The sequence below is a fragment of the Camellia sinensis genome, chromosome 8 (assembly GCF_055761805.1).
Source record: "Camellia sinensis isolate YWXY chromosome 8, ASM5576180v1, whole genome shotgun sequence".
In the NCBI taxonomy this organism is placed as follows: Eukaryota; Viridiplantae; Streptophyta; class Magnoliopsida; order Ericales; family Theaceae; genus Camellia; species Camellia sinensis.
Genome location: NC_138968.1, coordinates 173,529,513 through 173,555,740, shown reverse-complemented (window position 1 = coordinate 173,555,740; position 26,228 = coordinate 173,529,513). Strand labels below are relative to the sequence as shown.

At 35.1% G+C, this 26,228-nt stretch overlaps 1 protein-coding gene across 1 annotated transcript in view; it reads right to left on the bottom strand.

Annotated features, from left to right (window-relative positions):
- LOC114317451 (putative LRR receptor-like serine/threonine-protein kinase At1g29720) overlaps positions 1-25,618 on the bottom strand; it is a 42,733-nt gene extending 17,115 nt beyond the window's left edge. Inside the window, exons 1-6 of the mRNA XM_082884143.1 lie at positions 25,489-25,618; positions 24,872-25,046; positions 7,867-7,938; positions 6,206-6,277; positions 5,929-6,000; positions 5,740-5,811 (exon numbers count right to left, since the gene is read on the bottom strand). Coding sequence (XP_082740269.1) covers positions 5,740-5,811; positions 5,929-6,000; positions 6,206-6,277; positions 7,867-7,938; positions 24,872-25,046; positions 25,489-25,573 — 548 coding nt within the window. The 5' untranslated portion in view covers positions 25,574-25,618. The remainder of the gene's footprint in view (positions 1-5,739; positions 5,812-5,928; positions 6,001-6,205; positions 6,278-7,866; positions 7,939-24,871; positions 25,047-25,488) is intronic.
- Between the last annotated feature and the right edge of the window lie 610 nt (positions 25,619-26,228).

The following is a 26,228-nucleotide window of genomic DNA, read 5'->3' as shown; positions in this document are numbered from 1 at the left end:
CATTTCCCACTCCCTTTTGAGTCCAGCCAGGGTTATGCCCAACAATTACAAAGTACATATATTTTGATGGAAGATTACATGTACTAGGGATCGGGAATTAGTTGGGTGAAGCCTTGAACACACTCCTGAGTGAATCATATAGATATATATACTAGAGGGTTTGTGCCCACCCGATGGGTGTGCTATTAAATCTGTAAAATATAAAGTTTGGTTTTGATGTCGTATGCGGCTCAAGTGGTAAAAATGTTGTTTCTCAGACCAGAGGTCTTGGCCTCCCTATATAATTTCGTGTTTCAAATAGACTATAAGGGCATTTTTGGAAATGAAAATGTCACATTGTGTCAACACCATAAAAAGTCTTCAGTTTATAATAGTATAGATAGATAGATATATCGAAAGGATCTTAACTTCAGTTGCCAACAAATTGATACTCCACAAGCATTTATTAGAGTGGGACATAAGTTGTAACAATATATTTCAACAGTGTTAATTAGAACTAGTAAATTTATTTAACAAGTGAATGACCCATCTCTCCATCACACACAAAGAAAGAAACGGATTAAAAAAGAAAAAAAAAAAAAAAAACACAACTATGATACCACATCTTCACCAACTCGTGGTATCCAATAATAAGCTACCTACTATGATGGCAGTTACATAAGTAATTATTTAGAGTTGGTAGCTACATTTCAATTCTGGATTCACTTTTCCATGTTTAAGTTTATCATTGGCTGATAATACCTTACTTTTCCATGTTTAAGTTTATCATTGGCTGATAATACCACGTGTCATTAATGAGTGATATTATATTGAATTTTTACTCGTACTTCTCTCCCTCTCCATGAGGTGACTTTCACCACCACCACCACTGCTTCCACAAGCCCCCATACAAAATGCAACAAATACAAACATCTACAAACGGATCGATAATAGCACTCCATGTCCACCAAGTGGCTTAAAGTGCAGAAATTGAGGTATACGTGTTTGGGCTGAGACCATTTTTTTGCATTTCTATAATGTTGTGTTTGGTTGGGGAATTTGGGAAGGAACTTGGAAAGAAAAAGGGAAAAGATATGTGAAATGTGAATAAAATATACCTATATTTCACATAATTTCACACGCCTTTTCCTTTTCCTTTTTCAAATCCCTTCCCAAATATTCCAACCAACACAACATAAAAGTCCTCAATAATGCTTCCATGGACTATCCATTTGGCAGAATAAGCTAAAATTATTGAGTTCGCTAGCATAGCATCTGCGCTTTCACACATTTTGTGTCAGATAACAAGATCGCCATATTGAAAGCATTGCATACCCACGAGTGAATTGACAACAAACGTGTCACAAACAAAGCCCAATCTGATTGCTAGACCATGATTATTATATACAATTCAAGTGCTCCAAAAGGAACCCCGTTTGTAGCATAAACACCAATCATGGCATTCCACGTGAAAATAGTTCTTTGGCAGATTCTATCAAACACCTCATCTACTTAGATTGGGTATTGGGTTAGGCATGAGGGGGTGGCTAAGGAGGGCGAGGAAACGGTGCGGGTGGTCAGTGGAGGGGTGGCGGGGAAGCCTTGTAAACCGTATCTCTCTCTCTCTCTCTCTCTCTCTCTCTCTACTGCTTTCATGTTCTGTGTTTGTGGGTAATGCTGAGCTTAGAGGTGAAAGAATGGGGAAAGGAGATCAATGGGGATAGCCACTGGGCCGGCCCTGGGGCATAGGCCACAAGACCATGGCCTAGGGTCCCTCAAAATAGACTCAAAAAGGGGCCCCCTCCTATTATAATTTAGTGTAATATATTAGATATGTTTTAAGTCTAAAAAAATTTATAAAGCCCAAACTAACTTAAAATAAATTGACCCATTAAAAAATTAAAAGGCCATTCAAAAAAATTAGCATTGTTATCCATTGAAAATAGACCAAAAAAAGGGGTCTCTCTTATTATAGTTTAATCTAATATATTAAGTATATTTTTAAGTCCAAAAAAAATTAAGGCAAGCCCAAATTAACTTAAAATAAATTAATCCATTAAAAAATTGAAAGGCCCATTTAAAATAATTAGCATTGTTATTCATTGAAAATGATTTTACAAAAAAATTAGATTATGCAAGGATGATTGATTTATTTGCTTCTAAAAATACAAGAAGAGTGAGGATCAAGCGATACTTATTAGTTATTGTAACATAATGCTAAGTATTTTTTGTGATTTTGACACAAATTTTTTTTCCTTTACTTTCAATTTTTTTTTCATTCAATGAAAAAAAAAATGGGAAGGGCCTAGAAATTTTTTAGTTGGTTATCGGCTTTAGGTCCCGAAAATCTCTGGGCCGAGCCTGGATCGCCAGCACTGTTTATCTCGTTTCATGTTCTGTGGTTTGTGGGTACTGCTGAGCTTAGAGGTGAAATAATGGGGAAAGGAGATCAATGGGGATAGCCAGCACTGTTTATCTCGGCCACCGCGCACGTACTTCGTAGCCTCCTCTTCCGGTGATGCCAATGGTGTCTGGTGGGTATCCAGTGCGGTAGTGGGGAGTCGAAGTAACGCTCTGCTTGGATTATAGGCAGGAAAAGTCTTCAATCGAGGTGTATTTGCGAATTGATTATTTTAATTGTTTTTTAAAAATTTTTATAAAAAAATGTAAAATATAGAGAATGATGTGATAATTTATACTAATTTTTTTAAGGAAATTTACAATTGCCCTCTCGTTACCCTCTCTTTTGCCCTCTTCAATCACCACTCCTGAACCGTCATCTATGACCCTCTTCCTATCTCGACGAGCCACCTTTGGCGCTAAATCCCACCAGTGCTAAACCCTACTGGTGATTCCCTTTCCTAACCTCCTTTCTCCAATGGCGACCTCTGTCAATCGCCCCTTGTCACCTTCTCTTCCCTCTCTTGTGCACCAACCCTTCTACATCGTAACCCAGCTATGTTCTTGCCTATGCTCGTTTATTATTTCTCGTTGTCGCAATCGCCCTCTGCTCGCCATTGCTATCGCGACCCAGTCACGCCAATCTCAAACTAGATTTGGAGATTTCCATATCTTAAAAAGTGTAGAATGAGAATAAGAAGGTGAGCGAGAGAGAGAGAGAGTAAACTGATAATATTTTCAATTTTAACACTGAAAAAATTTGATAAATTTGTCAAACCGATAATGTTTTCAATTAATACTATAAAAAAAATGAGAAATTTCTTAATTTTGATAATTGTAAACTAAAATCATTCTCGATTTTGGAACTGAGAACATCTCAGTTTTTACCTACAGACCAAATCTCCAAATCTCAAATCCAACATTCTCAATTTTGATAAGTTTTGATTTTAGTATTCAGTTTGATTTTGTTACATATTGCTTCTGAGTTTATTAACTGTTCATCATTTGAAAGTACTATTCACTGATTTTCCTGGTTTTAACATTTTTGACATGATCTACCAAAAGGGCAAGAATGTCAATTGCATTTCAAAATGGGACTTGTGAGTCCAAAAACTGTTACACGGGACTTGAGCTACCACACCTCCTCTCATTAGGATTTTTAGGTAATTAATCCATTTTTTTTTTATTGTAATAAGTCTCCAAAATTGGCCTAACTAAAAAAACAAATTATGAGAGAAGGATATGTGTAAGATTTATTTGGGATAAATTACATTGACCTCCCCTGAAGTTTCTAACAAATACAGGGACCTCCCTTGTTGTTTCAATAATTACAATAATCTCTCCTACTTTACCTGACATTCTCCAGATTTCCCTATGCTGTCAAATTGAAACAAACAGTGTTACTTTCCTATAATAAATGACCTTATTGCCCATCTTTTTAAAATATTGAAAAATATTTTTGGATTGGTGGATGGCTTTGGAAGAAAATGACCCTACTATAGGAAGAAACAGTGTTTGGAATAAACAGAGTTTTTGGATTTATTTTTTAAAAATTTTAAAAAATGTTCAAGAAAATTTTATTTTTTTATTTTAAATATATAATTTTTATTCAAATATTTTCACATTTTCTTATTTTAAATATTTTATTTTATTCTTTAAATATTTTAATTTTTTTAATTTTAATATTTTAAACTCAAAACACAACTTCACACTTAAATCGTAACCAAACACATAACTCAAAACTCAATTCAAAAATTATTTTCAAACCTCATAACCAAACACATAACTCGAAAGTCCATATTATTTTCAAAACTCATAATCAAACACATAATAAAAAATTAAAATATTTATAAATATATTTATAAAATAAAATAAACAACCCAAAACTACTCAAAACTCAACCAAATACACAACTCAAAACTATTTAAAACTCAATTCAAAAATTATTTTTTCAAAACTCATAACCAAATACAACTCAAAACTCTTTTCAAAACTCAAAACCAAACTTTTTTCAAAACTCTATTTAAAAAGAAAAAAATTTAAAAAATATTTTTTATTTTATTTTTTAAAATTATTTTTAGAATTATGATTTGAGTGCGGAGTCATATTTTGAGTTATGAGTTATGAATTTAGTTTTGAAAAGATAAAATTTGTTTGATTATAAGTTTTGAAAAGAGTTTTGAGTTGTATTTTGAAATTCTTTGGATTTATTTTTTTAAGGTAAATATTTTATATTTTAAATATTTATTTATTTATTTTAATGTGCACTATGTTTCATACATTTATGTGCTGTATTTTTTTAAATATCTTAATTATATTTTTTAAATTTTAAAAATTTTTAAAAAAAATTGTTATTTTCAATATATGGTTTTTATTTTAAATATTTATTTATTTATTTATTTTATAAATATATTTTTAAATATTTTTACTTTTTCGTTATTTGTTTGGTTACAATTTGAATGTAGAGTTTTGAAAGTGATGTAAAGTGTCGAGTCATGTGTTTGGTTATAAGCTTTGAAAATAATTTTTGAATTAAGTTTTGAGTTATATATTTGGTTACGATTTGAGTGTGGAGTTGTGTTTTGATCTTAAAATATTAAAATTTAAAATATCAAAATATTTACAAAATAAAATAAAGTATTTAATGTAAAAAAATAAAATAAAAAATAAAATTTTCTTAAACATTTTTTAATATTTAAAAAAAATAAATTCAAAAAAGGTCATTTTGTAGGTCAACAGAGAAATAAAGTGAACAGAGGAATAAGTACAAGAGTAGTATCGTCTTTTTGTGCTCAAAATAAGGGTAATAAAGTTATTTATTCTATGCAAGTAACACCGTTTGTTCCAATTTGACGGAATGGGGGAATGTGGAGAATGACAGGTAAAGTAAGAGAAGTTACTGTAATTATTGAAACTATAGGGGAGGTCCCTGTATTTGTCAGAAACCGCAGGGGAGGTGAGTGTAAATTACCCTTTAGTTTTCCTTCTATACTTTTTAAGATATAATTTTGATTTTGTAAATATTTTATAATTAATTAATTTGTTTCTCACCAATTTTTACTACTTTTGATGAGAAATAAAATATACTCAATAATAGAGTTTCTTATCTTATCATTTCTTACATAATTTATAAACCAAACAGGGGAAATAATAGCACAATGTAGGCTTAGAAAAAAAAATTACAAATTAATGATAAAATTTATAAATTTTAATAATTAAATTGTTATACTTTTTCATGATTTTAATTTTTTCCATTATTTCTAACTAAATCATTTCATCCAAACGAAAGGATAAAGAGGAGAGCAAGTATAATTTAAAAAATAAAAAATAAAAAAATTGGAAAAAGTAATAGAGCATTACAGTTTCTCAAGGCGGGTAAGGTTACCAAACTCCTGAGGAAGTGGCCCATGCAGCTGATTGAACTCGAGGACTCTATAATATAAGCATCAAAAATTACAATTTTGACAACAAAGTGATATAAATTCTTCATAAGCATAAAAAATAAAAATAAAAATAAAAAATACATATGAGTAATAATAAGAAGTTTACATGCTTTCAAGTGTAGTGATGTTTCCTAATTCTTTTGGAATTGAACCTGTTATTCGATTTCCTAATAGGGATCTGCAATAACATTGTTTTTGTATTAAAAACATGAACATAAAAAATTTACAATGTTATGTTCCGAACTTAGATTTTTTAATGGATTTATGGTGAGAATTCTAACCACCCCACCCCACCCCCCCTCCCAAATCAGATCATAAATTTGAAATTAAAAAACAATACAAAATGATATACTACTAGTAAGTACATGTGCTTGGATACATACATGTGCATTATTCGTGGCAAGGAACCCCATTCTGGAGGGATAGTACCATTAACGTAATTCTTGGAGATGTCACTGTACAAATGAGAAAGTAATCAGTACCTGGTCATTTGAGGTTTGCTTATTTAATAATTTTTGACTATTTACATAAATTATGTAAACAAAATAAAAATGTAATGTGACAATTTGTAACAAATAAATAAATAAATTACTTACTTAGCAATCTTCCAAACTCAACCTAATTATAATTGATGATTTATTAATTTGGTGAGTTTTTTTTTTGGTACATAAATTTTTTTTTGGATGACGTTAACTACTAGAAGATCTTTAAGTCGAAAAGTGTACTTTTATAGCACATCCCAAATAACTTCTAAATGTTTCTATCTTTTTATTTTGGACATTTCATTTTTTTACTTTAGTTTATTATAATTTTATCCTAATATAAAATTCCAATTTTGTCCTCATTTCTATCCTCCAAAGTTTAACCCTAACCCCAATCCCACCACTACTTCCACTCCCGCTGACACCCTCCGACGACCAACCAACCCACCATCATTTCCACTCCCACTAACAACCTCCAAAAGCAGCACCCAGCCCTCTTCGGCAGCCGTAGCAGCACAGCCCTTCTTCGTCACCCTTGTCTTCCTCTTCTCCTTTTTTTTTCCTGGTCTTCTTCTAAAATCCCTACGTTTTCATATCTCTCTCGCTCGCTCGCTCTCTCTCTCTCACAATGGATGGAGAGTTCACGATAGCAAAATAGGTTTGGCAACACAATGATGAGCAAATCCTGAATATTCGATAACACAGTTTTGAATGAATCTTTTTGGTTCGGTAACACAATGCTGAACATAAAGGATTTGTTCGATTACTTAGTTTTGAACATAAAAACCCAGTTTATTCATTAGTCATTGTAACAAACAAACCAACATAGCAAACAAACAAACCATCAAACCAATTCAAACAAATTCATTGACTGCAAGATAGGGAGTCGAAGCCCACAAATCTTTTTCACCGTCAACAATGGGAAGGGTGTGAGCGAGGGAGTCATCGTCGACCTTCACTGTTGATGGAGATGATGGGTGCAGAAGGGGGTGGTTGCGGCGGTGGTGATGGTTGCGGTGGTGGATCGATAAAGGGAGAGAGATCTAGGGTACAAAAAGAAAAAGAATAAGACAGAGGAGGTGGATCGATGAGGGATGGGGTGGTGATGGTTGACTGCCGATGAGGGATGAGGGCTGAAGGAGGGTCTCCAATGGAGGATGAGGACTATAGGAGGAGTCGCCGGAGTTGAGGGTGAGGTTGTCGGTTAAAAAATGACAAAAAATTTGTTGGGTGAGGGTATATTTGGGAGTAAGGTAGGTGGAGGTCTAAAGAAAAATGAGGAGGAGAACAATTTTGATGGTAGGGATTCAAATAAGTGGGGGTCCTAAGAAGAAGGATATGAGCATTTAGCAGCCCTCTTATTTTTTTAAGTTATACTGTATAAATTATTCACACACAAAATAAAATAGATAAATTCGATTATTATAGTTATATAATTTCATCACATTTGTTGTTAAAAAATATTGAAGGCAAGTATAATTTTAAACACAAACAATTTATTTTTTAAGACAAGCTGCTATTCATTGTTTATGATACATTATAATGAAAAGAAAAATACTTACAATTCTAGGAGATGAGGGAGTTTGACCAATTCTCGGGGGAGAACGCCACTCAAATTTAGTGCTTTGAGAACTCTGCATTTAAAAAAAAAAAAAAAGAAATTAGCTTACTCATACCAAATACATATGGAAATAAAGAGAAAATCATAATTTTCTTTTTCCAAATTTTCATTGAATTTGGATTTTAGATTCGTAAAAGTGAATGAAATATTTTTTTTCCCTCTTTTTTCTTTTTCCTACAAATCTATTTATAAATTTAAAATCTAAAGTATTCATACTTCCTATGACTTTTACCCTCCCTTTAACTGGATCTCCTATGTAAAGTTTAAATATAAGTGAGAATAGTTTAATACCTTATGTTCGGATTTTAATTTCTGTTTTATCCATTATTTTATATTCCTTATCTTTATTGTAACCACTAAAAGTTCATACAATTTAATAATTAATTTTCTATAGAACTTTTAAAACGCATATTAGAAATAATGTAGGGGTGGGTATTGACCCGTTGGCCTACCCAACCCACTCGGCTCGACTCTATTTTTTAGGATTTAGAAATGTTGTTTTAGCTCATAGGGCCGGGCTAAAACAATATTTTCAGCCAGATATATTAATGGCTGGATTTGGAATTTATATTTTCAATCCAACTCAACCCGGCCAGGTCTATTAAATTAATTAATTAATTATAATATATTAAAATATATGTATCTTTGTTAGAATTTAGACTTTATTTTTGTTAATTTGAAACTCATATTTGTTGTGATACATGATTGAATTTATTTTAAAAAAAATATTTTAATTTGTACACAAAACCCTTCAATTTATAATGATATCAGTATATTTATTTAAGAAATATAATGTATGATTGAATTTAATTATGAAATGTTTTAATTTTTTTAACATAAAACTCAATCGGTGGGTTTGAAATTTATAATTATTTTTTGGGACGGACTTGGGTAGATATAAAGATCCGATGTTAAGGCTAGGCCAAGCTTTAACTGATACAAAATCTCTTATTATATAATGTCGGTCTAGCCCAAATCCTGCCTGACACAACGAATGTCTACCCCTAAAATAGTATATATACTTTGGAAACCACTCTATCATATCTTGTTCTATAATATTTGAAACGATATCTCTGCTAGAAAACATATTATAACAATTAAAAAAATAATTTATTAAATTAAAATTAAAATGAGTTTAAATTTCGTAAAATTTACCGTAGTCACTGTGAGTTACCTAGAAAAGTACGAGTAATCACTTATGAGGTATAATACTCTGATCATTTTTAAAGATAAATTAGAATTGATTAAAATAAGTGAGAGGAGTAATCAAAGGTAGTTGTATTGTCAGCCGTTGAAAGCAGTGAACAACCATTAAAGGTAGGGGTATTCAGCGGATATTTTGATCCGCTCAAATCAATCGAATCGAACTGATTCGTCGTATTTTGAACGGATGTGTGATGACGAGCGAACGGTTGCAGATTAATTTTTTTTCAATCCGCCTAATTTTGGACGGATGGCAAATTTGAGATTCCTTTGGTCGCAACCGAACCGCTAAACCGCAAGCACCCCTAGTAATTTGTAAGATTTTGTATTTTCAATTGAAAAAGAATTGAGATATTCTGTTGTGTTTTTAATTTGAAAATTCTTTTATCAAATGACAAGTGTTGATATTTGATATTTTTGTGTGAAAAATACAAGGCTTAATTTGTCATTTTTTTAAAAATCAAATCAAATCAAATAGTTTTTGAAAACAAAAACAGTAATAAAATAGTTGTGATAATGCATGATTTTCTTCTATGTATTTATTATTGGCACTTGATAATTTACTTGATAATCTTTTGATTATGTTGAGTTAGATTGTTATTCAAAAAAAAATGTTAATAAGTTGTTGTATTATATTCAAAATTTGTAAAAGTTTAAACCACTAAATTGATTCGCATCCATCTGCCAATCCGTCAATCGACTCAATCCGCATCCGCCAATCCGGTAGACGAACGCGGATTGATTTTTTCTATCCGCTAATCCAACGGACGGATGGTGGATTGGAGGCTCCCCAACTGTAACCGAACCGCGAACACCCCTAATTAAAGGTAATTCTAACATGCGGTGGTGGTGGTGGTGGTGGTGGCAGCAGCGAAATGTAATTGTTGATGGTTGAAGGTAATTCTTAATGGTAATAGATGATTGTTGTGAGAGAAGATTGTTGGTAACGGTGGCTAGGTGTGGTAGACAACAGTGGTGATGAGTGATGAGTGATGAGTAATGGGTGATGGTTGGTGGGGATGAAAAAATAAAGAATAAATAAAAAGTTGTTTTAAAAAAAATTATATTATGTTATAAGAATTTAAGAAATTTTATAAAAACAAAAATAGATCCAAATATTTTTTGTTATAATTTAAAATTTTTACACAAGGGTGTGCACCGTATGTATTTTATAATTTAAAAAAAATGACATAATTTCATACTTTTTAAGTCATAACTAAAAAATAATAATTATAACCAAACAATATATAAGGCATAACTAAAAATCTCATGAATCATAATTAAAAAAAAAATTAGTCGTACCTAAAGAAGAAAATGACAAAACTTAAGAGTGCATATGGTGAGGGTGTGTATAGTAGAATTTCTTAAACAGTAAATATAAATGTTACTGGACTTATGTATATTTGTGAGAACTTACACGATTTTGTGAGATAACTTATGTATATTTGTGAAAACTTACAAAAGTGCATATGGTACGCACCTTGCACACCCAAACATTTTTCCTATTTATTTCACTGTTGATAAGTAAGAATCGGTATTTTAATGTTTTATTTATATTTTATGAAATAATTTTGAAAATTAATTTTTTGGAAAAAGTTTATAAACTTAAAAAATTTGTTTAGTTGTATTTTTTGAAAATAGTTTTGAAATTTCAGAGTTTGGAATGATTTAAATTTTTTTTTTTTTTAGTTGAATAAATGGATGTAAGAGAAAAAGTGATTGATTAATGTATAAGATGTAAGAGAATGATAGAGGAGAGGAGAGATAAAAGTGATTTTGAATTTCTTTTTCCAAAAATTTTCAACTAAATAAATTTTTAAAAAATTTTCTCAAAAAATCTCTCTTAACTGTATTATTAGTATTATTTTTTCCCCTAGATAGTCAGAATCGGTGTCCGTTAGGTCAATGCAATACTACGACAAAACCACCAACTCAATTAGTCGGTGCTCATTATGGTCGTCGTGGACACCGAGCAAGTGCTCAAGTGGTTATCGATAGGATATTTGGGTGTTAAATATGAGTAAAGTTTTTAGATATTGAGTTTGGTTGAGTGATTTTGTAGTCACATTTTAAAGTGTGGCGAGGGAAAAGTCAAAAATTTAAATTGATGAATCAGCAATGACTTCTTTAGTTATAATATAATTTTATTAACAAATTAATATCTTACAATTTTGATCAAAAAATAAATAAATAATAAAAAAGATGAGAAATGTTTTAGATTAGGTAAATTATATTTAGGCCATGTTTGGGAAGAGTTTTTTTTGGTTAAAATAGTTAATAAAAAAAAAAGACTAAATTGTAAGAATTTTTCCTAAATATGGCTTAATGTGGCTTATACATGATTATACTAGATTCATCTCATTAAGTAAGATACATGTACATCAATTAGATGGTGACTAATTATTGATGAATACACCTATATATACATAATATACAGAAGATTAATGGAGATAGTGCCAATGTATTGAATGTGATAGATTCATTATGAATGAATCTTAGAGATGCATTATGTATCTATTATGAATGTAGAAGATACATTAATTTATCTAATGAGTTCATTAATATAGAAGATGCATTATGTATCATGAATGTAAAAGATACATTAATCTATTTAATGAAGTTCATTGAATGAATGGATTCTTTGATGGGAAAAATACTAGTATAAATAGTGTAAAGTCCCAAACCACACTCTCCATCACAAAAGCTCAAGTTGTCACCACAAGAAGGCTCCTATCGCCTAGAGAGAGAGAAGTGGTTTGAAAATCTTAGACAAATAAAGAACTTGAAGATCAAGGTCTTCTATTCAAAGTTTCTTTTTCTCAAAAAAAGGTTTTCATACTATCATGGATCAAGGTATGTATACACTTATTTATATAGTAGAAATTCATATAGTTTTCATGTATAGACTTGAATCCTTAATGGTTTTTAGTTTATGTTCCACAAAGTTTTCTATAAAAAATAACTAATAAGATAAAATGTTATATATCCTACACATCAATAAATTATTTTTTTTTCTCACAACTATCTATTTAACTACAAAAATAAATAAATAAATAAAAATAAAAAAATATATAAAATCACAAATCATTCCTATAGCGATTCCGGTATTCCCTTTACTGTTCTGTTGCATTCCGGACTCGGTTCCGTGGAGTTGGTAGTGGTGTCTATCTTGTTGTCGTCCTCTAATTCCATTTGTTTGAGTTTTAGGATGTGTTGGGCTTGGTTGTTACAGGTTGGTAGAGCTTTAGCTCCCATTGCTGTTGCCCAGTTTTTGAGTGGTCCGCTCGAGCGGGTCATTTTACGTTCGAGCGGGGTTTACACCTTTCTAGCATTTCGAGTCCCTACAAAACTTCTGCAGGTGTGTTTTCTACGCTCGAGCGGGTTTCTTGCGCTCGAGCGGGTTGCGCTCGAGCGGGCTTGTTGGCGCTCGAGCGGGTAGTACCTTGTTGGTGAAAGTTCTGGGAGATGAAAATCTACGGTCGAGCGGACTGGTTTTCGCGCTCGAGCGAATGTACTTTATTCTTGTGTCTTGGAGCTCAAGCGGGTCTTCTTGCGCTCGAGCGGACCTAGTTTTTTGTTCTTGACGCTCGAGCGTTGTGTTTTCCGCTCGAGCGGGAATGTCGTATAACAGAGGGCAGTTGTGCATTTTTAAATCATTTTCTACACATCCACTCTCTCTCTTACTTTCCCAAAAACGTTTTTGAGAGCCTCTCTCTCTAGAAACTCCCTTCTCTCTAGAGTTTGATCTAGTTAGAGTGCTTCCATCCCCTTTGGCCTTTGTAAAAGTTGTGTTGATCGTCGGGGGCTTCGTTTTGATCCGTGGATCTTGGAGTTTGGAGCATTTTGGTTTTCTTCATCCTCTTCTCTTGAGCTCCGAATTTGAGGTAGGGATTCCTACTCACTACTATGGGTTTTGACCTAGATTTTTGGGCATTTTGTTAAATGGTTGATTTTGGGACTTAGGGTTTCAAAAAGTATAAATGGAGTTTTTGTCATTTTGATTCTTAAATATGTATTTTGGATTTCAAAATGGTGTTATTGATGTTGGTTGTTGATATATAGACCATTGGGTCAATATTGTGAAGTGTGGTAGAAAACCCTAATTGGTTGTATAAATTAATTAGTGTGATTAATTTGGGAAAATTGTGGTTATATAGAATTGAGTTAGAAATAATGAAATTGGCTCATTATATAGTAGAATAGTAGAGTTGGATTTGTTAATCGCTCACTTTTGAAAACATTGATATTTTATCTGTTGGAGCTTTTATTATCTGTTTAGAAATAATTGCTTGGGCTACCGATGGAGGGTAGTTTTGATTGTTGTAGACAATGCATGATGATTAGGCAAACTAAAACTAATCAATTGGATATGTCATAGAGTATGACTGTTGATAGAATACATTAACATTATGTATTGATTGATTGTGTATATGACCTATGTGTATATACGTTGTGTGTGGGGGGGAGGAGATAGGGGATGTACTCCACGGTTTAGGGAAAGATAGGGGATGGACCTCTAAACCGGATGTTGTTTGGGAGGAGATAGGGGATGGACTCCACTGATACAGCTCATATGCTTGTTAGTTAACGTGTTGATGTAGCTCATATGCTTATCTATGGAAGTGTTAATACAGCTCATATGCTTATCTTTGGAAGTGTTGATATAGCCAATATGCATATCTGTTGAAATGTGGATACAGCTTATATGCTTATCTGTTGAGATGTTGATACAACTAGTATGTTTATCTATTGTAAAATGGGAAACGTTTCATATGAGTCACTGTCTCATATAAATGGTTGGCCAGGTTCTGAGCCGTTGATGTAAATTGTGAAATTGATAAGAAATGGAAACTGAAATGAAACATGAACATAGTGGTCATGAAATGGAAATGGGTTATGAATTGGTTTATGGAAATTGAACATTTATCAATTGCTAATGTCTTAGTTATTGCTCATACTGTGTTTAGCATATCTCTACTGGGCGTTGGCTCACCCTTTATGGGACATTATTTTCAGGTACAAGTAGTATGCCACCTCTAAGGACATAGCTTGGATGATGATGAGAGTTGAAGACTCTTGTTTTTGTTTATTTTGTTTGTATTACATGTATATCAAGCCAAGGGCTTATTTTGTATAGAGTTAGTACTCTTCTTTTGTGTAACCAGGTGTTGACTTGGAAAGCTGTAAGCCCATAGGGCATTTGCTTTTGTTGTTAACATGTAATACAGTTGTAAGAATTACTCTGATGAATAGAAATGGTTGGTTTCTTTTATATTAATGCATGTCTAAAGTGATGGGTTTTATGTATTATTTTGAGGGCGTGACAACTTGGTATCAGAGCATACTGGGTTCGAATACTTTGGGTACGTGGGAAGTGATTAGGATCACAATGGGTTTGTCTCGCTTGATAGAGACTTAGATGTAGTGTTATGTGCTTATATGATAACATGTTTATGTGACTATGTGGGTATGGAATGTAGTTTCTAGGATGTTGATTGGATCCTTGGGCTACTAGGAGTCTTGTTGGAAAAGCACTTGATCAATGCTGTTTCTAACCAGAACTCTATTAACGCCTCGGAACTATCATTATCCGGAAATGAAATTCGTAATTGCTTATGCGATTGTGTACTTATGTGGAGTGAATTACAGTTGTCCATGCATTAGGACGTGAGTGTTATAACTTCGGCACATTTGTGAATGTGCTAATGGTCTTGGTTACCTTTATTAGGATGTCAGGACGAGGACGTGGCAGGCGTGGTAGGTAGGAGATGCCTTTACCGGATGATATTCCAGCACAGCAGGAGGGAGTTAGTCAGGCCAACGTGGCCGAGCCAGCGGGTCCGCAGGCTATGAGTGCCTTGGCCCGAGAGATAGCAGGGGCTTTGGGTATTCTCAGAGCAGGGAATCAGGAATAGGCCCACGTAGCTGAGGCAGGGCCTTCCTTCTTGAAAAGGGAATTCTTCTAGTCCAATCCGGACGAGTTTGTTGGGGATCCGAAAGAGCCACTTAAGGCTGACGAGTGGTTGGAACAGATGGAGAAGAGGTTCGAGATGCTTGGCATCGAGGACGGGGCTTTAAAAGTGACCTTGGCATCCTTCCAACTGAAAGGAGATGCGGGTCAATGGTGGAAGTGCGAGAAGGGCAGTGTTGGTGGTGCATGGGAGGCGTTTATGAATGCTTTCCAGGAGAAGTTTTTATCTTCAGCTGCTAGGGAGAAGCTGAGGGAACAGTTTTGCCAGCTTAAACAGCAGGGCTTGTCAGTGGCCGAGTTTGAGGCTACTTTTACTAGTCTGTCCAGGTTCGCACCTGAACTTGTGGCGTCCGAGGAACGCCGTTGCTTTGAGTTTAAGCGGAAGTTGAGGCGTTTGGTTGATGCTGCAGCTCATATGGAGATTATGATAAAGGAGGAGGATGAAGGGCAGAGAGGCTCTAAGAGGAGCCAAGACGGTCAGGGTGACGGCAGGAGACAGAGGGGTTCTAACCCTCAGCAGTCTCAGGGTGGTTTGGCTAGATCAACCTTTCCAGTGCCGAGTACGAGCTCTGAGAGAGGTGGTCAGGGAGGCTTGACTTGTTTTACGTGTGGCCAGCTGGGTCACAAGTCTTCGGTTTGCCCGTAGAAAGGAGGGGGTCAGCGAGCTGCTTCTTCTTCAGCTAGACCTCAGGGCCAGAGTCAGGGCAGGGGCCAGCCTTTGTCTTGCTATCAGTGTGGTCAGCCTGGGCATCTGAAGAGGTATTGCCCACAGTTGAGTGCCACATCAGGAGCGTCTGGTTCTAGGCAGACGTAGAGTTATTAGCCGGCTCAGTCTGTGCAGGCCTCAAGGGCCAATCCGGGAGCTTCGTCATCCCAGTCAGTGCAGTAGTCTTTTGCTCCTAGAGGTGAGCAAGTGGATCAGGGGCCTACAGGGCGCGTGTATATTATTACCGCGCAGGACCTAGTACCGGCTCCATCAGTAGTGAGAGGTACCTTTCTGTTTTGCAACTCGGTTGCTAGTGTATTGATTGATACGGGTGCATCTCATTCTTTTGTATCTGCTGCATTCGCATCTGTGTTAGAGTTGGAGTTGGCACAGTTAGCATCTCCTATTTGTGTTGTATCACCTGTTGGGGGTGAATTGACTTTGAAACACGGATGTAGAGGTTGTGATATAGAGGTCGCCGACCATAGGCTTCCTTTTCCTTTTGTTGTCATGCCCATGAAGGGTTTTGATGTTATTTTGGGTATGGACTGGCTATCGTCATACCGGGCTGTTATTGATTGCTACCGCCAGAGGGTCACAGTTTGTACCTTGAGCGGGGAGTGTTTCCATTTCTTGGGGGATCGGGTTGGTAGTGTGTTGCCACCGATGTATGATCCGCGAGGGCGAAATAAGCTTAGTGGTCTACTTGCTAGCTTTATGAGTGGTGAGTGTGATGAGACCCAGATTGTATTGCCGAGGGTGGTTTGTGAGTATTCGGATGTTTTTTTCGAGGATCTCGTTAGTTTGCCACCTCACCGAGAGATAGAGTTCTCTATTGATTTAGTGCCCGGCACAGCGCCAATTTCTATGGCACCTTATCGTTTTGCCCCAGCCGAGTTGAGTGAGTTGAAGATTCAGCTCCAGGAATTTATAGATAAGGGTTTTGTTCGCCCTAGTGTTTCGTCGTGGGGAGCACCGGCCCTCTTTGTTAAAAAGAAAGATGGTACCTTGAGATTGTGTATCGACTACCGAAAGTTGAATCGGGCTACGGTTAAGAATAAGTACCCTATGCGCCGTATAGATGATTTGTTTGACCAGTTGAAGGGTTCTCGTTGTTTCTCTAAGATAGGCTTGAGATCGGGTTACCACCAGTTGAGGATCAGGGAGGAGGATATTCCTAAGACGGCATTCCGTACGCGGTATGGCCATTATGAGTTTCTGGTAATGCCATTCGGGCTTACCAATGCACCAGCAGTCTTTATGGACTTGATGAACCGGATCTTCCGGGAATTCTTAGATCGCTTTGTGGTCATCTTCATGGACGACATTCTTATCTATTCGCCTTCTGAGGAGGAGCACGAGGAACACTTGAGAGTGATGCTTGAATTGCTTAGAGCCCATAGGCTGTATGCCAAGTTTGAGAAGTGTGAGTTCTGGTTAGGAGAGGTCAAATTCTTAGGCCATGTGGTATCCGAGGAAGAGGTGTCTGTTGATACATCCAAGATAGAGGCAGTACAAGATTGGGTACAGCCTAAGAGTGTGTTTGAGATCCGCAGTTTTCTGGGATTAGCTGGGTATTACCGTCGGTTTGTGAAAGATTTCTCCAGGCTAGCTTCGCCGTTGGCTAGATTGACGCGGAAAGGGGTCAAGTTTGTGTGGAGTGAGACTTGCGAAAAGTTGTTCCAGGAGTTGAAAGTTAGATTGACCACCGCTCCGGTTTTGATTATTCCGGAGAGAGGGTTGAGTTATGCGATTTATTGTGATGCCTCACGAGAGGGTTTGGGTTGTGTGTTGATGCAAGAGGGGAAAGTGGTAGCTTATGGCTCACGTCAGTTAAAAATACACGAGAAGAATTACCCTACACACGACCTAGAATTAGCAGCAGTGATCTTCGCCTTAAAGATTTGGAGGCACTACCTTTATGGTGAGAGGTTCGAGGTGTTCTCGGACCACAAGAGTTTGAAGTATCTGTTTACACAGAAAGACTTAAATTTGAGGCAGAGAAGGTGGATGAAGTTCATTGAGGACTATGATTTTGAGTTGCACTATCACCCGGGAAAGGCCAATGTTGTGGCCGATGCACTTAGTAGGAAACCCATTAGTGATGTAGCTTGTATAGCAATCCGGGAATGGGAGATGTTGGGTGCACTTGGCGAGTTTGATTTGCTTCTGGGCGAATCTGTTGAGGCTGCGGCCTTGTTTTCTGTTGTTGCGCAGCCCACACTTGTGACCCGAGTGTTAGAGGCACAGAGAGGTAACCTTGAGGTAGAATCCCTCCGAGAGAAGATCTCCAGTGGGAAGGTTGAGAAGGGTTTGACAGTGTATCCCGACCTGAGTGTGAGATACTGAGATTGTTTGTTTGTACCGGAGTCTTGCCGAGAGGAAGTACTCCGAGAGTTCCATCATTCACGCCTTGCGGTGCATCCGGGAGGCACTAAGATGTATCGGGATTTGGGTCGCCAGTTTTGGTGACGGGGTATGAAAAGAGATGTGGCAGTTTTCGTATCGACGTGCCTTACTTGTCAGCAAGTGAAGGCCGAGCATCAGAGGCCAGCGGGTTTGTTGCAACCCTTGCCTATTACCGAGTGGAAGTGGGAGCATGTCACTATGGACTTCGTTGTAGGTCTTCCGAGGACTCAGCGGGGTAGTGACGCCATTTGGGTGGTTGTAAACCGGTTGACTAAGTCGGCGCACTTCATTCCTATGCGCATGAGAGATTCGGTAGATCATCTCGCCGACTTGTATATTCGAGACAGAGTGAGATTGCATGGGGTCCCAGTGACGATCATCTCAGATAGAGATCCTCGTTTTACTACTAGGTTGTGGCAGAGTTTGCAGAGTACCTTGGGCACTAAGTTGACCTTTAGTACGACTTATCATTCTCAGACTGACGGGCAGTTTGAGCGTACTATTCAGATCATTGAGGATATGCTTCGAGGTTGTGTCATTGACTTTAGTGGGACGTAGGAGAGGCACTTGCCCTTGGTGGAGTTTGCCTACAACAACAGTTTTCAGTCTAGCATCGGTATGGCACCGTTTGAGGCCTTGTATGGCCGACCGTGTAGGTCTCCAGTGTGTTGGGCCGAGGTGGGTGATGCACCTTTGTTGGGTCCGGAGTTGGTTAGGGAGACGACGGAGAAAGTTGAGCTTATCCGTGGGAGGCTGGTTACAGCCCAGAGTCGCCAAAAGAGTTATGCTGACCGTAGGAGGAGGCCTTTGGCGTTTGAGGTAGGTGATCATGTTTTCTTGAAAATATCACCTAGGCGAGGTCTAATGAGGTTTGGGAAGAGTGGGAAGTTATCCCCTCGATTTATCGGTCCCTTTGAGATCCTTGAGAGGATTGGAGAGGTTACTTATCGTTTAGCTTTGCCACCGCAGTTGTCCGGAGTGCATGACGTATTTCATGTGAGTATGCTTCGGAAGTATGAGCCGGATCCGTCCCATGTGTTAGATTGGACCGACTTAGAGATAGATGAGGATGCCTCGTATGAAGAGAGACCGGTTCGGGTCTTGGATAGGCAGGATCAAGTCCTCCGTGGCAAGACCATTCCTTTGGTAAAGGTTTTGTGGAAACATCATGGAGTGAAGGAAGCCACTTGGGAACGTGAGTTGGAAGTCCGCGAGAAATATCGGGACTTGTTTGTTGATGTGTAACCATGCATTGGTAATTTTGTAATATCGTTGAACTTTAAGAGCATTATATATGTCTTAAGTTGTAAAACATTGTGAATGTTTTGGTAAATAGAAATTTGTTATAACATTGCATATGTTCAATGTATTGTGGAAATGCAAGCATGACGTTAATGTTGCATGTATTATAGAATTGTGGAAAATGAGCTGAAATTGGTAAATTTCAAAAGAATGCATGTTGATAATGCAGGTTGTTATGTATAATATGATATGCCTCTTGAAAAGAGATGGGATTGACCGGTAACGGGTCGGATTGTTTAACATTATGTTGTAATATTGTTGGGAATGGAGAAAACTTGTTTTTGATAAACTTGTATTTAATTTCGGGGACGAAATTCTTTAAGGGGGGAAGGTTATAGCGATTCCGGTATTCCCTTTGCTGTTCTGTTGCATTCCGGACTCGGTTCCGTGGAGTTGGTAGTGGTGTCTATCTTGTTGTCGTCCTTTAATTCCATTTGTTTGAGTTTTAGGATGTGTTGGGCTTGGTTGTTACAGGTTGGTAGAGCTTTAGCTCCCATTGCTGTTGCCCAGTTTTTGAGTGGTCCACTCGAGCGGGTCATTTTACGCTCGAGCGGGGTTTACACCTTTCCAGCATTTCGAGTCCCTGCAAAACTTCTGCATGTGTGTTTTCTACGCTCGATGGGTTTCTTGCGCTCGAGCGGGTTGCGCTCGAGCGGGCTTGTTGGCGCTCGAGCGGGTAGTACCTTGTTGGTGAAAGTTCTGGGAGATGAAAATCTACGCTCGAGCGGACTGGTTTTCGCGCTCGAGCGGATGTACTTTATTCTTGTGTCTTGGAGCTCGAGCGGGTCTTCTTGCACTCGAACGGACCTAGTTTTTTGTTCTTGACGCTCGAGCGTTGTGTTTTCCGCTCGAGCGGGAATGTCGTATAACAGAGGGCAGCTGGGCATTTTTGAATCATTTTCTACACTTCCACTCTCTCTCTTACTTTCCCAAAAACGTTTTTGAGAGCCTCTCTCTCTAGAAACTCCCTTCTCTCTAGGGTTTGATCTAGTTAAAGTGCTTCCCTCCCCTTTGGCCTTTGTAAAAGTTGTGTTGATCATTAGGGGTTTCGTTTTGATCCGTGGATCTTGGTGTTTGGAGCATTTTGGTTTTCTTCATCCTCTTCTCTTGAGCTCCAAATTTGAGGTAGGGATTCCTACTCACTACTATGGGTTTTGACCTAGATTTTTGGGCATTTTGTTAAATGGTTGATTTTGGGACTTAGGGTTTCAAAAAGTATAAATGGGATTTTTGTCATTTTAATTCTTAAATATGTATTTTGGGTTTCAAAATAGTGTTATTGATGTTGGTTGTTGATATATAGACCATTGGGTCAATATTGTGAAGTGGGATAGAAAACCCTAATTGGTTGTATAAATTAATTAGTGTGATTAATTTGGGAAAATTGTGGTTATATGGAATTGAGTTGGAAATAATGAAATTGGCTCATTATATAATAGAATAGTGGAGTTGGATTTGTTAATCGCTCACTTTTGAAAACATTGATATTTTATCTGTTGGAGCTTTTATTATCTGTTTAGAAATAATTGCTTGGGCTACCGGTGGAGGGTAGTTTTGATTGTTGTAGACAATGCATGATGATTAGGCAAACTAAAACTAATCAATTGGATATGTCATAGAGCATGACTGTTGATAGAATACATTAACGTTATGTATTGATTAATTGTACATATCACCTATGTGTATATACGTGGTGTGTGTGTGAGAGGAGATAGGGGATGTACTCCACGGTTTAGGGGAAGATAGGGGATGGACCTCTAAACCGGATGTTGTTTGGGAGGAGATAGGGGATGGACTCCACTGATACAGCTCATATGTTTGTCAGTTAACGTGTTGATATAGCTCATATGCTTATCTATGGAAGTGTTAATACAGCTCATATGCTTATCTTTGGAAGTGTTGATATAGCCAATATGCATATCTGTTGAAATGTGGATACAGCTTGTATGCTTATCTGTTGAGATGTTGATACAACTAGTATGTTTATCTATTGTAAAATGGGAAACGTTTCATATGAGTCACTGTCTCATATAAATGGTTGGCCAGGTTCTGAGCCGTTGATGTAAATTGTGAAATTGATAAGAAATGGAAACTGAAATGAAACATGAACATAGTGGTCATGAAATAGAAATGGGTTATGAATTGGTTTATGGAAATTGAACATTTATCAATTGCTAATGTCTTAGTTATTGCTCATACTGTGTTTAGCATATCTCTACTGGGCGTTGGCTCACCCTTTATGGGACATTATTTTCAGGTACAGGTAGTATGCCATCTCCAAGGACATAGCTTGGATGATGATGAGAGTTGAAGACTCTTGTTTTTGTTTATTTTGTTTGTATTACATGTATATCAAGCCAATGGCTTATTTTGTATAGAGTTAGTACTCTTCTTTTGTGTAACCAGGTGTTAACTTGGAAAGCTGTAAGCCCATAGGGCATTTGCTTTTGTTGTTAATATGTAATACAGTTGTAAGAATTACTCTGATGAATAGAAATGGTTGGTTTCTTTTATATTAATGCATATCTAAAGTGATGGGTTTTATGTATTATTTTGAGGGCGTGACAATTCCAAACATTATTTTTTTTTCATCTCATAAAATGGTCAAATAGGTATATAATCAATCATCTTTACTTTGAGCATTAGGGCTTAGGGGCTTATGTACAAGTAATATAAGTTGTGGTGATAGGGGTAAAGATGAGATAGTAGGGTGATAGTAGTGTTACGGTGATGGCGGCAATAACAATGATCTTAGTGTTGATAGTGGTCATGGGCGACATATTTTGTTGAGGTGATGGTGGCGATAGCAATGACTTTGGTGTTGATTGTGGTTATGGAGTGGTGATGGAGACAATGGTGATGATGGTAATGTAACGATGGCTTTTTTCAACAATGATTTTTACTTTTTAAGTGCGAAACATTTTTCATTTTAATAAACTTTTTTTTTTTTGTGTGTGACACAACATCAAAGCATATAAAGAGCATTTTTAAAAACATAAAAGCATTTTATATTTTTGTCAAAATAAACAAAATCTAATTTTACTAAGATTTCAACATGAGAGAACTTGAGGGACCTATAAGGCTTACCTTGGGTCTAATTTCGATAATCTAAATTGTTCCTTTTGTAAGGCCATTAATGTAAAATATTCATGAAAAAATTTAGTTCAATCCAATAATCATAGCTTTTTCATTTTATCGTTTTTGTCTCCAAAAAAATGGAAGGCAAATATATTTTTGAAATTGACCATCCATTTTTTTAGTGACAAATGAGATAAAATGAAAGGGTTACGATTATCGAATCGGTCTAAATTTTTTCATGAATAATATATATTAAGAAACCTACAAATTAAATAGTTTAAATCATCGAAACAAAATCTATAATAAATCTTACAAGATACTTAAATGATCTCAAAATATGAGAGAAATCCAACTCTTTACTAAGAAAATGAACTTTCTCCATGACGATTTTTTTTTTTTTTTTTTTTTTTTTTAGTTTACAGGAAAATGCTCCCTACTCTCCTGCAGGTCCAAGGTAGCGCCCCTTACAGAGATCACAAGAGTTTCCTGTTAGTCGTTCTGAGCGAGGAGACTATAACTTGGAAATTTGCCCCAACCTCTCAAGACAAATTCCGCTTAAGTCAGGACTTGCACAGCGGGAGAACATTAAACCCACACCAAAACTAATTAGACAACTTGAGGTCCAACCTCCTAACCAACTATGCTTCGCCCAGGAGATTGGCCCAGAATGGGGAATTGAACCTATAACCTGAAGACTTAAACCTCAAGCCTTAACCACAATGCCATCCACCCCTACGTTAAACCATGACGAAATTAATGGCCAACAAACCATACAAATGGAAAAGTAATTGGGGTTAACACTAACCATCGTCTGTTCCTTTGGCTCAACACTGACCATCATCCTATGCCCATTGGGGTACGACTGCCGTACCAAAAGTGGTTTTTGGGTACCACCGTACATGAAAAAAATTTCTAATCATTAGATTTAGTAGATTAATTTGAATCATTCAATATACACATTTGTTCACCTAATCATTTGTAATCAATTATATTATTTGATTATGTTGGGTTTTCTAAATGTATAAAATGATTTGTATGTCTCAGCTAAAAATACTAAATTAAAACATAAGATTTATTTTATTCTTTGTGATTTGTGGTCATTTTATTTATGATTTAAATATAATCAGATAATTACTATGTAATTTTAAACTAAAATATCACTATTAATTTTTTTTATTCAAATTAATGGAAAGGGTATACATATGCAATATTTTAGAGTGAATTTAATTTTTTTAAAAAACTTAAGTGAAATTAACACAACGAAAAGATAATTTTATCTCATCTTCTCCAAATTTAAAATTAGATTAAGATGTTAATAAAAATAAAATATTTGATCTAAAATATATAATATAATTAAGAATTATTTGGGACATTGATTTATAAATCTCTCTTCACCTACTTATATTCTACTTAGTCAAAATTATTTTCTTATATTTCAATGAATCCTATGGAAACATAGTTACCAAAATACTTCTAATAATAATATAGGGTGAAATGTTAATGTTCACATTGATAATATGAATGTTCCATGACGTAAACATTCACACTGTCAAATTTATTTAATATGAATGTTCACATCATCAAGTTGTTAAGAGTTCAAAAAATATTTACAAGGATAAAATTGTCTATAAAATACCTTAAATATGATAAAGATTTGATGGATCAAATGTCGAAAATAATAGTACTTATTGGAATACAAAAATATTTTATGAATTAATTGGGATACAAGTACTCAATAAAAGGTTCTAATAAATTTCTCATTAAATGAAAATATAAAATAAATAATGATTAAAAGATTGATCTAATATATCTCAAATCATAATAATTTCATTCTTTATTTCACAATCATCAAATCAACTACAAAAAAAGTCAAAATTTATCTCAAACATAATTTTTTTAGCCAAACTAAAATAACAAAAAAGTCAAAATATCAAGTAAAAATTAGCTCAGCCCAAACGAGAACTTACTATATAAATGAGTTTTAAAAAAGAATATTGAGGATTTTTTAATTTACAATAAAGCACTCATGAAAATAATTTTCATTTATAAAATTGACAGTATCAGCTCTTTCAAGAGATTTTTGAATCTCTCGCAATCCTAAGGACTGAATAGAAATTGGTTTTAATTTTCATATGAAAATTTAATCTTGAAACCATATGTATTCTCATGTTTAGAAATCCGTTTGTGTTAATTTAACTCATTAATAAATAAATAATATTTTTCTTTCATGTAAATATCCTAGAGAGAAAGAGAGGGGGGAGAGAGAGAAAGTGTTACATGGTGACAACATGGCATGTGGTGTTATCGGAGGTGCAGTTACCACATGTGACAGCATTCTGAAACGAGTCAAGATCAGGGTGTTTGGCCCAACCCGATTCTCCACTGCATGGATCTACACTGAAATTCCAATCATTCTTTCCCAACGACTTTCCTATTTCCTTTAGAGCTTCCACTGCAAAAAGAGAAAAGCACATATGAATATTTTTATACTTATATATAAAGAATCGGAGACTCTTTACCAAATATATATCTCCTTCATGTAATTAAATTTTAAATTTTAAATTTTATAAATTTAACATCACGTTACTAACATTCTAAAAAAAAAAACAGCATGTTACTAATATTATTTTATTTTATTTTTTTGATCGACAAAAGAAAAGATTTTATTGATGATAAACACATATAGAGTATGAAAAATTATATCAATAAAGAAGAGTTTGGAGCTAAAAAAAGTTTCAACCTCTTAGTTAGTAAGAGACCAACAAAGAGAGAAAAAAAAAAAAAAAAAGGGTGTGAGCTCCAAACCAGTGCTCCAAACCAGCCTGAACAAGAACCCCAGGAAGAGTGAAACTTACTGATATTATATATATATATATATATATATACATACATACCTTCAGACAAGGGAAGAGTGGCATCGGAGGCAAAAGCAGCCAACAAAATGATTACAATGAGTGAAGCAAGAAGTCGAGAGGACATTTTTTTAAGTGCTTGAGAGAACACACAACTTATTAGTTAATGTTAGCAAATGTACTATATATATTTTTAGTTGCGGTATTTAGTTATATAACTTATTATATTGTTAGTTATGATTTATTATGATATTGATTATAAAATTATTTTAGTTTTGATATAAGATTTCTTTGTTATCTTATGTGATGTTTGGTTATAATTTATTTTTTTTAAAGTTATAATTCCCATAATATTGAGTTATGTCTCTTACGATGATCAAATTCATAAATGACATAACTTGGCTATGGTATTACTCTACATAAACATTTAAAAGTTAGGCAAATTACATGGTTATTTTCTGTAATTTGATTCTTGTGTATTTTGGTCTTTATATTTTTAATTGACTTAATTTTTATTTTTATTTTTATTTTTATTTTTGAATTTGAATTTTAGTATGAATGACATATGTTGATTATGCACGCTCATTTTTAATAAAAAAAAAATGTTAATAGATGTAATTAATTTAATTAAATTGAGATAAAATTATAAATTTAATATTAAAATTCAACTAATTAAAATTATGGGGATTAAAAGTACACAACAACTAAAGTATCGCACCATTAATATAATTTAACCTAATTTTTTTTATACAAAATGATGTAACTCATTTATAACTATTTAT